Source organism: Mytilus galloprovincialis, chromosome 9 (genome assembly GCF_965363235.1).
Source record: "Mytilus galloprovincialis chromosome 9, xbMytGall1.hap1.1, whole genome shotgun sequence".
Classification (NCBI taxonomy): Eukaryota; Metazoa; Mollusca; class Bivalvia; order Mytilida; family Mytilidae; genus Mytilus; species Mytilus galloprovincialis.
In genome coordinates this window covers 54197004-54212113 of record NC_134846.1, presented here as the reverse complement: position 1 = coordinate 54212113, position 15110 = coordinate 54197004, and the positions used below count along the sequence as shown (strand labels likewise).

The following is a 15110-nucleotide window of genomic DNA, read 5'->3' as shown; positions in this document are numbered from 1 at the left end:
TTAATCTTAGATTATTTATTATTTTATTTTTACTATTTGTTATTCAAATTTTGCTAATCTTAGCAGGAATAGAGGTAAATCCAGGTCCCAGTGACGATATCGATTCTTCTCAAAGTTCAATTAACTCAACTGACATGTCGGATTTCGGTGAACTTTTTTCAAAATCAGTCTCAATTCTTCACTTAAACGTACAAAGTCTAGCCCCGAAAATAGATCTGATTCAAGCTGAATATTCTGATTTCGACATTTTAGCGTTTAGTGAAACCTGGTTAAACAATAATCATACAGACGAATCAATTGAAATCCTAAATTACCAGCACCCCTTCCGTCGCGACAGAGGTCCACACAAGGTTGGAGGGGGATAATTGTTTATGTAAAAAATGATATACATGCTCAACGTCGAATTGACCTCGAAAGCGAAAGCTTGGAAGCAATATGGTTAGAAATTAAATTTAAAGATAAAAAGGCTTTGCTCGGAACCTTTTATATACCTCCCAATAGTGGACCAGATATCTGGGAAAAAATTGAATATTCTCTTGATATGGCGTCTAATGATAATACTATTAATTACATAATGGCCACAGGCGATTTTAACGATAACCAACTTGCCCCTGTTAATTCAAAAATTACACCTTTGTTAATATATTTATTAAAGGTATTAAGTCACATGACGTTGTAACGGTCAAGTGATTGTTTACTAGAAACACGTGTGTGTGTTTATATCAAGCACATGGTGTGTGTTTACGTTCTATTTGATTGGATGGCATATACCCGTACTGCCGGTTTTACGGGTATATGCCCTCATGATTTTCGTGAAAAGCATGATTAAGTATTACTTAAGGGGGTAGCTTGAGAAAATTAAGTTATTCGAAGTTTGCCTATAGTACGACGTAGCAGCATTCGTTATTGTGGTATGTCTGACTCCGAGAAACTTCTAGATTCCGACCATGAATCTTTGCCAGCTGGTACTAGTGTACATTCGTTGCGTGATGGTATTTCTGCACATAATACTGGGAATAACGACTTGGTGGATACTTTCTCTCTGTTTAAAACCTATCTTGATGGGAAGATCGCTACTCTACACAAAGATTTGGCAGTTGGCAACGATAATTTTGCTACCAAACTCAAGCAGGAAGTTTCAGTTAAACTCAAAGGTGAGGGCAACCAGATACAATTCAACTTTAATTGTGAAATCATGGCCGACCTCGTTAAGCTCCAGAAGCGTATTCCTGATGAAGATGCAGCTTGTCTTAAATTGGTATCTGGAGCTATCCTTAAGGTTAAGAAGCGAAATAAACTCATCCGCATTGCAGACAAATCTCCTGCAGGATGGAAAACCGTCCGTGAATATGAAAGCGACGACCTTGCCTCCAACTCCGAAGACGAGAAGCGCATTCGTTCTGCAGAAACCCGTGCCATCAGGAGTATCAAGGAAAAGAAAAGACCTCATCCTTATAGAACCGCTACAGCTACTGCTTCTGCTCCTTCTGCACCTATGCCTAATCAACATAACGCTAGACAAAACAACTACCAACAGCCGCCCTTTCGGACCGGCAGACGGAGGGAACCGTCATCTCAGGACATCTGTTACAACTGCAACCAGCTTGGCCACTGGCGAACTCAGTGACCCCTCCTATTCAGTACAAAACCAGGTGTCTCAGGGACAACAAGGCAACAGAATTAATGATAAGTATTTTTATACTACTTTTTTAGATGAACGTAATCTTTACGGACAGTTTGAACTGTTTATGTCACATGCAAAATATTTTGATAATATTGATATTTCATCTGTTGCAAAAGGGGTGAAATATAGCTTACGCAAGCATATACAATTTTGGAAACATATAGGTGCTAATGAGTTTGTTATAAATACTATCAAAAATGGGTATGTTATTCCTTTTTTGCAGACTCCTACATCTATGTCATTTAAGAATAACAAATCTGCTAATGTCCATTCTAAATTTGTAAATGAAGCAATTTCAGAATTACTTGATATCGGAGGTGTTATTGAAACTCCATTTCAACCTTATGTTGTAAATCCGCTTAGTGTTGCAGTTCAAAGTTCGGGCAAAAAACGTCTGATTTTGGATTTAAGTGAACTGAATGTTTTTATTAAAAAAAAAAGAATTAAATTTGAAGACTGGAAAGTGGCTTTAAACTATTTCACAAAAGATTGCTATCTATTTAAGTTTGATCTTAAGTCTGGTTATTTTCATTATTACGTATGTACTAAACAACAAACATATTTAGGATTTTGCTGGAACAATAAATTTTACTGTTTTACAGTTTTAGCCTTTGGTCTTTCGTCTGCTCCATATCTATTCACTAAATGTTTACGTCCAATCGTAAAATACTGGCGAGAAAACGGCGTAGATATTGTGCTTTACTTAGATGATGGACTTGGAATGGGTAAAAATAAACAAGAAGCTTCCGAATGTTCATCTTTTGTAAAAACGTCTTTGTTAGAAGCAGGGTTTCTTATTAACAGGGAAAAATCTATTTTTGAACCAGTCCAATGTTTAGAGTGGTTAGGTTTAGTTTGGAATTCGTCTGATTTTTCAATTAGTATATCAGATAGACGGATTGAAAATACCCTAGCATCATTGGTTGATGTTTTGAATAACTTTCCTAATTTCACAGCACGAGAATTGGCTCAGGTAACTGGAAAGGTAATTTCTATGTGTCCAGTCATGGGTAACATAACTAGTTTAATGACCCGTTATTTACACTGGGCTATTGAAAGCAGAGTAAAGTGGGATTTAAATTTAAAATTGGAATGTCCCGATTGTGTATTCAATGAGCTCACATTTTGGCTGAATAACATTCTAAGATTGAACAGAAAACATTTAGCAGGTTATTCTTTTCCCCACGTGGTTGTATACTCTGATGCAAGTAATGTAGCTGCTGGTGCTTACTCGATAGATATTGACTAATATTTTTCATCAGATGTGGACTTTACAAGAGTCTATACAGAGTTCTACTTGGAGAGAATTTCAAGCTATTTTGTTAGCATTGATGTCTTTTAAAAACCGTTTAAGAAATAAATGTGTTAAATGGCATACAGATAACAATAACTGTGTTTTCATTGTTCAGAAAGGAAGTTCAAAAGTACATTTACAAGAGATAGCTATGAATATTTTTAAGTTGTGTTCTGAATTGAATATTACGTTAGATGTTGTTTGGATCCCAAGATCTGAAAATACTAAAGCTGATTATATTTCAAAAATGATTGATATAGAAGACTGGGGAACAAGCATAGAATTTTTTAAATTTATAGATGATATGTGGGGTCCGCATACTGTGGACAGATTTGCGAGTAATTTAAATAAAAAATTACCCAGGTTTAATTCTAAGTTCTGGAATCCAGGTGTTGAAGCAGTTGATGCGTTCACGCAAAATTGGAACAATGAAGTTAATTGGATTGTTCCTCCAATTTCTGTTGTCTGTAGAGCAATTAAACATTTGATTTTATGTAAAGCTAGAGGCACTTTGATCGTTCCAAAGTGGCCTTCCTCGTCATTTTGGACAATGATTTTTAAAAGAGGTTCGCATTTGCAACCATATGTAATTGATGTTTTAGAATTTCAACCAAATCAGAACATTTTTATTCATGGTATGAATAATAAGTCCTTGTTGGGATCTTCTGAATTCGTTTCTAGTGTTTTAGCTATTAGATTGAACGCTGAGTTCACGTAAGAATTTACGACAAGGCTGTTGAGCAAGGTCGCATAGTAAAGACAAGGCCAAATTTATTGGCAAGGTCGTTTGTTGATGACAAGGCCAAATTTAATAGGCAAGGTCTCACTGACATGGCCAGTATGAAAAATAAATCTGGCAAGGTCATTTAATTATATTGTAAGCTTGTTGTATAGTAGATTATATTTCTATTTCATATGCACGTTTTTCAGATATTTTTTCATGTGGAATATGGAAATCCTTGCCTAAGCCAGTCGACCAAGATTTGACATCTTTATCTAATTGCCTACCTGAGTTCTGTCTGCGTTCGAAGGCCGAGAATACCAAAAGAAAATATTCATATGCATTTAACAATTTCTGTAAGTGGTGTAATAACTATTTAAATGTTAAACCTTTACCAGCTTCAGATTTTTATGTTTCATTGTACTTAATACACCTGTTAAAGACATTTAATTCGTATGCTAAGGTTGAAGAAGCATATTATTCCATAAGCTGGGCTCATAAACTAGCAGGCTATCCAAACCCGTGTTATTCACAGTTGTGTATATCGGTTAAAGAAGGAGCTCATAGAAAGATCGGACATGCTATTGTAAATAAAAAAGAACCAATTACACCAGATATTTTAAAGAAAATTGTTATTAAATATGGTCAAGAATGTAACAATCTTATAGAAATTAGAATTTGTTGTATGTGTCTTATAAGCTATGCAAGGTTCTTAAGGTTTTCTGAAATGGTAAATTTAAAAAGATCTGATTTAAAATTTAGTGATTCACATGTCTCTTTGCTCATAACGAAAAGCAAAACTGATCATTATAGAGAAGGCACACAGGTTTTAATTGCTAGAACAGATACACAAACATGTCCTGTTAGTATGTTGGAGAAATATTTATTATTATCTAATATTGACTCTTCATCTTCAGATTATATATTTAGATCCATGTATTTATGTAAAAAATCTAAGTCTTATAAACTGAGAGGTCTTAAACCTTTATCATATACTAGAGTAAGAGAAATTATATTATCAGCTCTTGAATCTATCGGTTTAGATAAGTCCAAATTTGGATTACATAGCTTGAGATCAGGTGGAGCTACTGCAGCTGCATCAGCTGGCATTCAGGATAGATTATTCAAGAAGCATGGTAGATGGGCTTCAGATAAAGCCAAAGATGGCTATGTAAGAGAAAATATAAAAGAAAAACTGACAGTGTCTAAAAGTTTGGGAATATAATTTTCATAAATATACTTTATACATTGTATATGTATCACCCTATGTTCACATCTCACATCTACTTGCATTTTTTGCTTTCTTTGTCTTTCGAAAGGCTGCTACAGCTGTAGGCACACTTATCCTATTTATGTGTTGTTTTATTTATTAAATAATTTATATTCGTTTGAGTTGGCGAATTAGAATATAAATATATTTATTAAAGGTATTAAGTCACATGACGTTGTAACGGTCAAGTACTGCCGGTTTTACGGGTATATGCCCTCATGATTTTCGTGAAAAGCATGATTAAGTATTACTTAAGGGGGTAGCTTGAGAAAATTAAGTTATTCGAAGTTTGCCTATAGTACGACGTAGCAGCATTCGTTATTATGTTTACTTTTTTATGAGATGGTTATCGTTAATAGGAGTATATGCATTAGTACATTATATTAATATGAATTTTTCCTCTTTTGTAGATAGTTTTTGATTGTGTTACTGTTACTGTATATAACTGTGCTATTGTATGATTGGACTGATGGTAGTGTGCCTGAATTTAAAGTGAAGGACTTTAGTTTGAGAATGAAATTGAATGTAATGTAATATTAAAGGCTGCTACAGCTGTAGGCACACTTATCCTATTTATGTGTTGTTTTATTTATTAAATAATTTATATTCGTTTGAGTTGGCGAATTAGAATATAAAGCCAATTTAGTCTTACTCAATTGATAGATGAACCTACTCATTTTACTGAATCGTCGTCATCATTGTTAGACCTTTTTATAACAAACGATGCTCACATAATAACTTACTGTGGAGTCGGGCCACCTTTATTAGACCATATACGCTTTCACTGCCCTATAATTAGTCTTTTGAACTTTCCAAAATGTCGTCAAAAAACTTTTAAGCGGAAAATTTGGCTATATGATCGAGGAGATTATGACAGATATCGTAACATTTTATCAGAAAAAAATTGGGATTCCGTAATAAACTTAAATAACGTTGAACAATTTACAACCGAAATAACAAAAACTATCATAGAAGCTGCTGAAAAATGTATTCCAAATAAAATAATAACTGTTCGTAAAAATGAACCTCCATGGCTAACAAATGATGTTAAAAAAAAGATAAGGAAAAAAAACAGAATCCACAGAAAGGCTAAAAAATATAATAACCCATCGGATTGGTCAAAATTTAAGAAAATACGAAATGAAGTTACCAGTTTAATAAGAAAATCAAAGGATGATTATAACAACAATTTAATTAAAAAAATCATGAACAGTAGCCCGTCCACTACTAACTGGTGGAAAACGGTTAAACAAATATCCGGATTAAAAGCAAACGACGCAAGTGTACCTCCATTAATGGTTAACAACAACTTAATATTTGATGAAATCGAAAAGGCAAATGAATTTAATCGATTTTTTTCTTCCCAGTCAAATATTGATGACTCAAGTGCTATGTTACCTGAAGAACTTAAAACTATTAGTGATGACATTGGTTATATAGAACTTACTGTTACTGAAGTTGAAGATATATTGAAAATTGTTAATCCCTCAAAAGCTTCTGGCCCAGACCTAATAAGTCCCAAATTGTTAAAAGAAGCATCTTCTGTTTTGAAGTATCCACTATGTAAGCTATTTAACCTATCGTTAAGTACGTCTACTTTTCCAGATCAATGGAAAAGAGCAAATGTTACCCCAGTTTATAAAAATAGTAAACCGAATGACGTTAAAAACTATAGACCTATTTCCTTGTTGAGTGTAATTTCAAAGTGTATGGAACGGTGTGTATATAAACATGTTTACAATCACCTTATGCGTAATAATATTTTAACGAAAAATCAATCAGGCTTTACACGGGAGGATTCAGCGGTTAATCAATTAATTAATATTTCAAATGATTTTGGGAAGGCTTTAGATAGCGGTAAAGAAATAAGGGTAGTATTCTGTGATATAAGTAAAGCGTTTGATCGAGTCTGGCATAAGGGACTGCTATTTAAACTTCAACAAGCGGGTATATCAGGTTCTTTACTAAGGTGGTTTGAAAATTATATTACAAACAGAGTCCAGCGGGTGGTTATAAACGGTTCATGTTCCGAATGGTTACCTGTTAATGCAGGCGTTCCACAAGGGTCCATTCTAGGCCCTCTCCTTTTTTTGATATTTATAAATGATATTGTAGAAGACATTCAAGCTCAAATTAAGCTATTCGCAGATGACACTTCATTATATATTATGGTTGACAATCAAACAGAAACAGCTACAATTTTAAATGACGATCTAGAAAAGATTTATAATTGGTCAAAAAAATGGCTTGTGAATTTTAATGCCCAAAAAACTAAAAGTATGATAATTTCAAAAAAAGCAAATAGACCCTTTCATCCTCCATTAAATATGAATACCCAAGAGCTACAAACAGTTAGCAAACACAAACATCTAGGTGTCTTTTTTTCTAACAACGGATCTGGAACGACCATATTGAATATATAGTTTCTAAATCTTACAAAAGAATAAATATAATGAGAAAAATGAAAAATGTTCTTGATAGATTTTCACTTGAAAAAGTTTACATATCATTTGTTCGCCCAATTCTCGAATATGCCGATGTCGTTTGGGACTCCCAAAATCAGAATTTGATTGCTAAACTTGAAAATATCCAGCTTGACGCAGCGCGTATCGTCACGGGGGGTACTAAACTTACCAGTATAAACAATTTATATATTGAAACTCGATGGGAAAAATTATCTGAAAGACGACGCAATCATAGACTAATTCATTATCACAAAATTTTGAATAATAAAACTCCAGAGTATTTAAGAGACTTATTGCCTGATTCAGTAGGAAGTAGGCATGATCATAATACAAGACAAAGAAATAATATTACCCAAGTCAACACACGGACCCGTTTATATTCTGAATATTTCATCCCTGCAACAACAAAACTATGGAACACTCTTAACTTAAACATAAGAAAATGTGAATCTCTATCATTATTCAAAAAACAAATTAGTACCCAAAATAGTAAGGTCCCAACGTATTATTATATAGGACATCGTTTTGGTCAAATTCTTCATGCTCGCTTAAGAATGGATTCAAGTTCTTTGAATTCTCACCTTTTCGTTCGTAATTTAGTAGACTCTCCAAATTGTCGTTGTGGTGATGTAGAAACAAATACTCACTTTCTGTTATCTTGTCCTATATACATTAATTTAAGACATGAACTATTAGATTCTATTTCAGTTCTTCCTGTCCAAGTAAACACAAAAACTTTGCTTTTTGGATCAACGGTACTCTCAGATGAGCAAAATAGTATTTTATTCAGTTTGGTGCAAAAATATATTATTAAAAGTAAACGTTTTAACCCTTGATGTTAATGCCTCATCGCTCAATAGGAACCCAAGCATTTCACACTGTATAAATTACAATTATTCACGTTTATTTATTATTATTTTTATTTTATTTTTCTCATGAATTTTTTTTTCTTCCTTTTTTCACCTTTTTCATATTCATATATTTATTACAGAGCATGCCAGTATTTATATTTATGTATTGTTCAATAAGTGTATTATGTCTGTAAAGGGAGACAGATTTGTAAAAGCAAAATTGCTTGTTTCTGAATCCCTAATATTATTTCATTGTATAATATGTTTAATGTTGATTTATCTGAATAAATATTGTTTAAACTAATAATTTGCCTGATTCTGCTGTGGCCGATCGAGCACGATGGAAAAAAAATAGATTTGCATCCACCTTTAACAAACTATATTTGAATTCTGCTATCTCCAATATTTGATGCGTTCACTGTATTTATCCAATATAATGTTAAAAATTAAAAGAAATAAACTTCTGCTAGATATAAACTAATTCAAAATGTCAAAAAATTCAAAACAAATTTTAGAAATTAACCATTTCTCTCAGAACGCAGACAAAGGCCGACCATGCCATGCCGTCTGCTGCTTGAAAATTTTAGTTTGGCCCTGGCGCTTCGACAATTGTAACAATCGAGTCAAAATAAACGATAATCAAATCTCTACACAATATTTTTTGAAACACTTTAAAAATAATTAACGTTTTTAACAACTTATGTGTCAGATTTGTGTAGATTTGCTGCAGATATTTTCTGGTCTAAAAAGCGTCTGCATTTGCCAAGTGTTGACGTCAAAAGGAGGATTATGGGTAAATCAATCACTTGTGAAGATCGATAATCCAACTAAAAACCAAATATTAATAATACAATGTAACTGACGAAGTAGTATAACGGACATGGTGCCTGAGCACAACCGATAACTGATTTAAAATTTAGATTTTAAATCTTATTAAACACAGTTTTTTATAATTTTATTTTAAATGTTGTAAATGATTATATTTTTATGAAATGTTCTACTGCCACCAGAAGAACTATTTCAATATAAAAAGCAAAACGTATGATGGAGATAAACTGCATTAAATACATTTTTGCGATGCATTAAACTTATTGCATATATGCAAATGTTCTTATCAATTACTTAGAAAAAAATATGTTTGTGCAGAAATTGGAATAATAAGAAAGTTGATAAAATACTTAAAACATTATAGAACTCAAAACTGAAACAAATGACATCAATATTGAAACAAGCCTGTCGACATCTCCGTTGAAAAAGACGGTTATATCGGGAATATCTACCACAGCATCACCGGGATCAAGGCAACCAGTGTTCGGAATGACAACTAAGTTATATAAACGTTACAGGTATGATGCATAGTAGAAGTTGGAGAACAATATTACTTTTTAGAACATGTTGTACAAGAAAAAAAAACCCACACTTTATCAATTTCGTTTCTGGATTTACCTTCATCCGGAAAGCTCAAACCCAAACATTTGAAATAAACTCATCATAGATGTAAGGATTTAAATTTCATTTACGACAGAAGCGCTTTTTGTCTACAAAAGACTCATATAAGATGCTCAAATAAGAAATTGTTGAAAAGGCAAAATAAAGAGCAGTGCGGACCACAAATTCCTAAAAGTTTGGCCAAATATAGCTAAGGTAATCTATTCCTGAGGACACAAATTGAGACAAAACGCACATCTGGCGTACTGACTTAACTAATTTTATATTATTGAATTTTGACTACAGAGAAAATTATTGCTCGAAAGATAAAAATATACCTACTCGTATTTTACGAGTGCCACCAAAAGAAGAAAACTATGCACTTGTTTATAGTATTGCAATATAAACGGCACAGAATATGGTGGAGTTAAAATGCATGAAAACATATTTTCGGATGTATTAATCTTATTGTTTATATTAAAAATGTACATATCGAACACTTGGAAAATAATATATTACTAGTATGACGAAATTGGTACTACATACAAGTAGTTAATAAAATACTTCATGCATCATAGAACTTATAACGGGAACAAAAGACATCAATAAGGAAACAAACTGAAGTATGTCCACCACTCCACTGAAAAATACGGTTATATCGAGAATATCTACCACAGGATCACCGTAAACAAGTGAAGCCTTTTTCAAAACGACAACTTATGTTACAGGTATGATGCAGAGTAGAATGTGGAGAACAATTATTATAGATATCAGGATTGAAATTTCTTATAAACGTCAGGCTCGCGTTTCGTCTTCAATAGACTCATTAGTGATGCTCGAATCAAAAAAATATTAAAAGGTAAAACAAAGTACGAAGTATACCATTTTATAATGTATCTTCGGGCACACCAGCAGGAGTATTGATTCAGTGTTAGTAGATCAAATCAGCACTTTATCATTAAAGGGGTTCAATGTGCCTTCCAATAGTTATAAACAATCTAATTTTATATTATTGAATTTTGACTAAATAATTTATAGGTAGGTTACCTGCTCCGTGGTAGGACATCTTGGTACTCTGTCAAGTGAAAGCATCTTAAAGATGTAAAATCGAGCTAAACTTTTTCAAAGTCAACATGCCCATCATACAACCAAATATTTGTTTAATGGATTATCTTAGTTTTACGTATACCATATAGAAGGAATTGCCTTTTTTCCGTAATGGATACACGAAACAGTATCGATATGCCTTTAATTAGATTCCTACTTGTTGGATGACCTCTAACAAATTAAATTTATACTATGAAATAATTTGTAATTCCAAAACTAATACTTTGTATCTCTATAAAACACATTTTTTTTAAATAAAAAATAAAAAAAATATTTGTTTTGCATATATTTCGAGGAACATAGTACAGTAGCATTTAATTTTTATAGTTTATCTTCTTCGATAATTTTTTATTGCTAATATAAAAATTTCGCATTTTTTAAAACAGAGAACAAAAAACGCAAATATCAATCATAGGAAAACCAGTCCGTCTTCAAATAAAATGTCAGTTTTCTCAGAGGCCTATATTACCACAACATCAACTGTGACGAAGTCATCAATTCATGTAAAGATCACAACAATAACAGGTATGATGTCACGTGCACCAGTTTCAAAGGTCATTCGTAGTGCATCAACAATCTTATTAACTTGAATTACCACCTCCCCAAAACAACAACACTTTCAATAGAACAAGCAACATAAAATAGTCATAGTAAGAAAATAATATCTGTTGTTATTACTATCGGCATTTTTCTTATTTTCTCGATCATGACTTTTTCCTCAAATACAATTTTACCTGTAACGAACAGGTAAACAAAACTAAAACTGTTTCCTTTCCCAATCATCTGGCCCGAGAACACAGTTATTTCGTAGTGCATTTCTTTTAGACAATAAATTCAAATTAAAAAAATCGCACCTGCTCTTTCTCAAAAAGATTTTTACAGTGTAGTGTACTACCAGTGAGACAAATAATATCAAAATTATAGAAACTTCTACCAGCTCTAACTCAAAATATTGACAATTCTGTGTTAAGGGGGTGTAAAATTCAGTTTGACAGCTTCAGACGTGCTAAAATTTGACCTTTTAGAACTGGACCAATTTACTTCTTAACATAAAGATTCAGCACCCAATTTTTTTTTACATGTAATTACATCCCCCTACTTGATATTTCATGCATTTAATATCAAGAAATAAATTGGGAAAGTGTATCAAATAAGACATGCAAGTTATACACTGTTTACACTAGGGACTATATTCGTAGACAACGAAAACCAAAGGACGATAACTGTGTCCTTGGACCATCTGGTTAAATCGTTGAGGTACCATATAACTAAATTTTATTTGATATGTATATATACAAATGTATATACAGGTCAACAAAAGTAATAGAACACAAATTAGAAAACCTATTCATTCTAACATAAAATAAATAGGAGCAACTGTTAAATTATCCAATGGAAAAAAGTATCCGTGTTGAAGGCCGTACATTGAACATGTTGAACTTTTATAAATTGTTATTTGGATGTAAGAGTTGTCTCGTTGGCACTCACACCACATCTTCCTATATCTATTTAGACCGTTGGTTTTCCCGTTTGAATGGTTTCACACTAGTTATTTTGGGGCCCTTTATTGTTGTTCGGTGTGAGGCAAGGCTCCGTGTTGAAGGCCGTACATTGACCTATAATGGTTTACTTTTATAAATTGTTTTTTTTTTTGGATGGAGAGGTGTCTCATTGGCAATCACACCACATCTCCCTATATCTATTGGAAGGAAAATGTATTTTATCAAAAGAGTCTTGTCAAATTTCAAACGGCCATTTTACCATAATAGTTGCCATAGCTAAGGCTGAACCAAGTAACCATCCAATACCTTGACAACTATTAAATGTTGTGAAAGAGAAGAGAAATATCCAAAGGGATATTCAAACTCATAAATCAAAAACAAACTGCAATGCCATTGAAAAACAAAACGAAAAACGACCAAGAAGAATTACAGGCCTCAATGGCTTCAAATTAAAACTTTTCAAGAATCAAACAATAAACTTCAATAAGACAATAACAATCAAAACCAAGGAGTAAAATTTAGTTTGTCAAAATTATCAATGAATATACAAATACGAAAAATAAAGGCAACAGTAGTATGCCGCTGTTAAAAAAATAAAAATAAACCATTAAAGACATTAACATCACGAAAGAAGATTATAAACGACAACCATAATTCGGATATAGTATTAAAGTAGCAAACATGCTTAAATATAACCTTTTTAAAATGTATACAATGTCAATGTATATAACTTTAGTTTTATTCGAAGTATGTTTATTTTTCAGTTATAACCGTTGTTGGCGCCTTGATAGCAATAGTTGTGATTCTGCTTCTCTATAGAAGAAAACGGTAATTTATTCAGCGGTTTTTATGTATTCAACGGTGGTGAAAATAAAATTTATCATACGAACACATGTCCATGAGGAGAGTTTATCCTTAAATATGCCAGCAATGGATTTTCAATGAATCGATAAAATTACCAACCCGGTGGCGGGCTTCAGTTGGTCCCTTAACAATTATACATACTAGTTCAGCCAAAATTGTCGTCACATTAAACTTCGAAACATATGCAGGAACCAACATTTATAAAAGAAAACACCATACTAACAAATGCTAGGGGGTTCCAGAATGGGAAAGGCAAAAATGTTTTGTGCTGCATGCGGGTAAACACACTAAGTATTTTCTAAATATTTATCGATATTTTTATAGTTGTCATATTCTATTAAATAATAAAGTTAAAATACAAGCTGATACAATTACAGTTATGTTTGTATCAATGTTCTCATAATTCTTAGTATGACAGAGAAAACATGATTTTTAAGAATTTCTTTTTTTTTTTTTTTTCAGGAAACGAATTATATATCATTCACGTAATTCTGCTAGCAATGATCTGCATGCGTCTCTTGAAGGAGAACAAACAATGCAGATGTTCAGCAGCAACGACAGGTCTCGAAACAGAACAAACACAGTACCATTTATTCTTCAACAAAAACAGCCTCCTGGTAATATTTCGGTCAGCAATTATCAGGACCCTGTTGATATGGAAAATCAGTACCAAAGACTTGATTTCTCCATGCGGGGTGATTTAAAAGAAGTACACGATGACTACGCTATGCAGTTTTATAACCGAACATCTGCTCCTGCTGCCAATGACGACGATTCGAAGCCTTTGAAAAAAGCCGGACTTACAAAGGGGACGAAAGATTTGAAAGAAGTATATAATAATTATTCCCTGCCATATGATGCACTTTCTCCCCCTCCTGCAGTTAATAAGGATGATATGAAAATACAAACTAAAGTACGACCTTCAGTGACAATGAAAGATGAAAAACACAACAACGTTGCATACTGCGATACTGCGATAGTTCATGAAGACTTCTTATATGACATACCAAAACATTCCAGTAAATCCCTTGATAATCGATGATCGATGAAAAAGTGATATAAACATTAAAAGAGATCATACTCTGTGTGCTGTCTTGAATTTGAACATGAGTTGTCTTTCTTGGTGTGATATTCATCGCATAGTTTTGTTTGTAGTTTGTATACTTTTATATGAGATTTAATTAGAGTGAAATATATGTATTTAATTTTGATTATGATGATTCGCCTTTAATAGAAATATTCCACTCTTTCTTATTTTTATTTTATACAGAACTGCTGTATAAGCAAAACTGATATTTCAAATAAACTAATAAGTCCTAACCAAATTGATTTAATACTACAAATGGTTACAGAAGCCGGGATACGGTACCGGTAGTTGATGTATATTCAACTAATTAGCAAATGTCAAAATTATCAATAAAATATGATTTACTATGAAAAAAAGCAAACTTCCATTTTAATTTTGTATTACTAACAAATAATACAAAATTGAGCTGTTGAATTGCTTTTGATAAGGGACTATCCGATGTAAATTTTCCTTGGAGTTTGATCGGTATTTTTGTTCTTCTCATATTTAGGGACAAGTGTCTCCTTTTAGTTCTGTTGGAGTTCGGTAGGTTCTATAAAAAATATATATTGTACTTTAGTTTTACAATAGTATACGCCACAAGAAAACATCTTTAAATTCTATCTTTCAAATTTAAATATTGTTATGAAAATATGTTTGGTTTTGCTTTTCATATTACTAATTTTATAAAGTTGTCATATATATGTCAATGAGACGGCAAACTGACCATACAAAAAAAACATTGTTGACACTAAACAGTTTAACACCAGTGTATATCTGAAGAGAATTACGCCATTTGCTATTTTCAAATATGACTGCACTGAGGTTTCACTTTTGAGGAAATATTTTTTTTCAACG

At 32.5% G+C, this 15110-nt stretch overlaps 3 protein-coding genes and 2 long non-coding RNA genes across 5 annotated transcripts; all 5 read left to right on the top strand.

The window, feature by feature from the left end:
* Positions 1-713: 713 nt before the first annotated feature.
* LOC143045305 (uncharacterized) lies at positions 714-1667 on the top strand. The gene has a single exon (XM_076217738.1). The coding sequence runs from the start codon at positions 914-916 to the stop codon at positions 1625-1627; it is 714 nt and encodes a 237-aa protein (XP_076073853.1). The 5' UTR covers positions 714-913; the 3' UTR covers positions 1628-1667.
* A 33-nt stretch (positions 1668-1700) lies between these two features.
* LOC143046810 (uncharacterized) lies at positions 1701-2933 on the top strand. The gene has a single exon (XM_076219873.1). It carries the CDS (start codon positions 1749-1751, stop codon positions 2931-2933), a length of 1185 nt encoding a protein of 394 aa, XP_076075988.1. The 5' UTR covers positions 1701-1748.
* Positions 2934-3081: 148 nt separating this feature from the next.
* Positions 3082-5541, top strand: LOC143045307 (uncharacterized). The gene is made up of 2 exons (XR_012968931.1): positions 3082-4055; positions 5380-5541. It is a non-coding gene; the product is annotated as an uncharacterized LOC143045307 (long non-coding RNA).
* On the top strand, positions 4292-5115 carry LOC143045306 (uncharacterized). Its single transcript, XM_076217739.1, has one exon. The coding sequence runs from the start codon at positions 4385-4387 to the stop codon at positions 4922-4924; it is 540 nt and encodes a 179-aa protein (XP_076073854.1). The 5' UTR covers positions 4292-4384; the 3' UTR covers positions 4925-5115.
* Positions 5542-11217: 5676 nt separating the features above from the next.
* On the top strand, positions 11218-14433 carry LOC143046981 (uncharacterized). The gene is made up of 3 exons (XR_012969340.1): positions 11218-11345; positions 13087-13150; positions 13649-14433. It is a non-coding gene; the product is annotated as an uncharacterized LOC143046981 (long non-coding RNA).
* The last annotated feature ends 677 nt before the right edge of the window (positions 14434-15110 follow it).

Coding starts and splice junctions, on each gene's coding strand:
- LOC143045305 (XM_076217738.1), top strand. CDS start 914: ATGTCTGACTCCGAGAAACTTCTAGATTCCGACCATGAATCTTTGCCA.
- LOC143046810 (XM_076219873.1), top strand. CDS start 1,749: ATGTCACATGCAAAATATTTTGATAATATTGATATTTCATCTGTTGCA.
- LOC143045306 (XM_076217739.1), top strand. CDS start 4,385: ATGTGTCTTATAAGCTATGCAAGGTTCTTAAGGTTTTCTGAAATGGTA.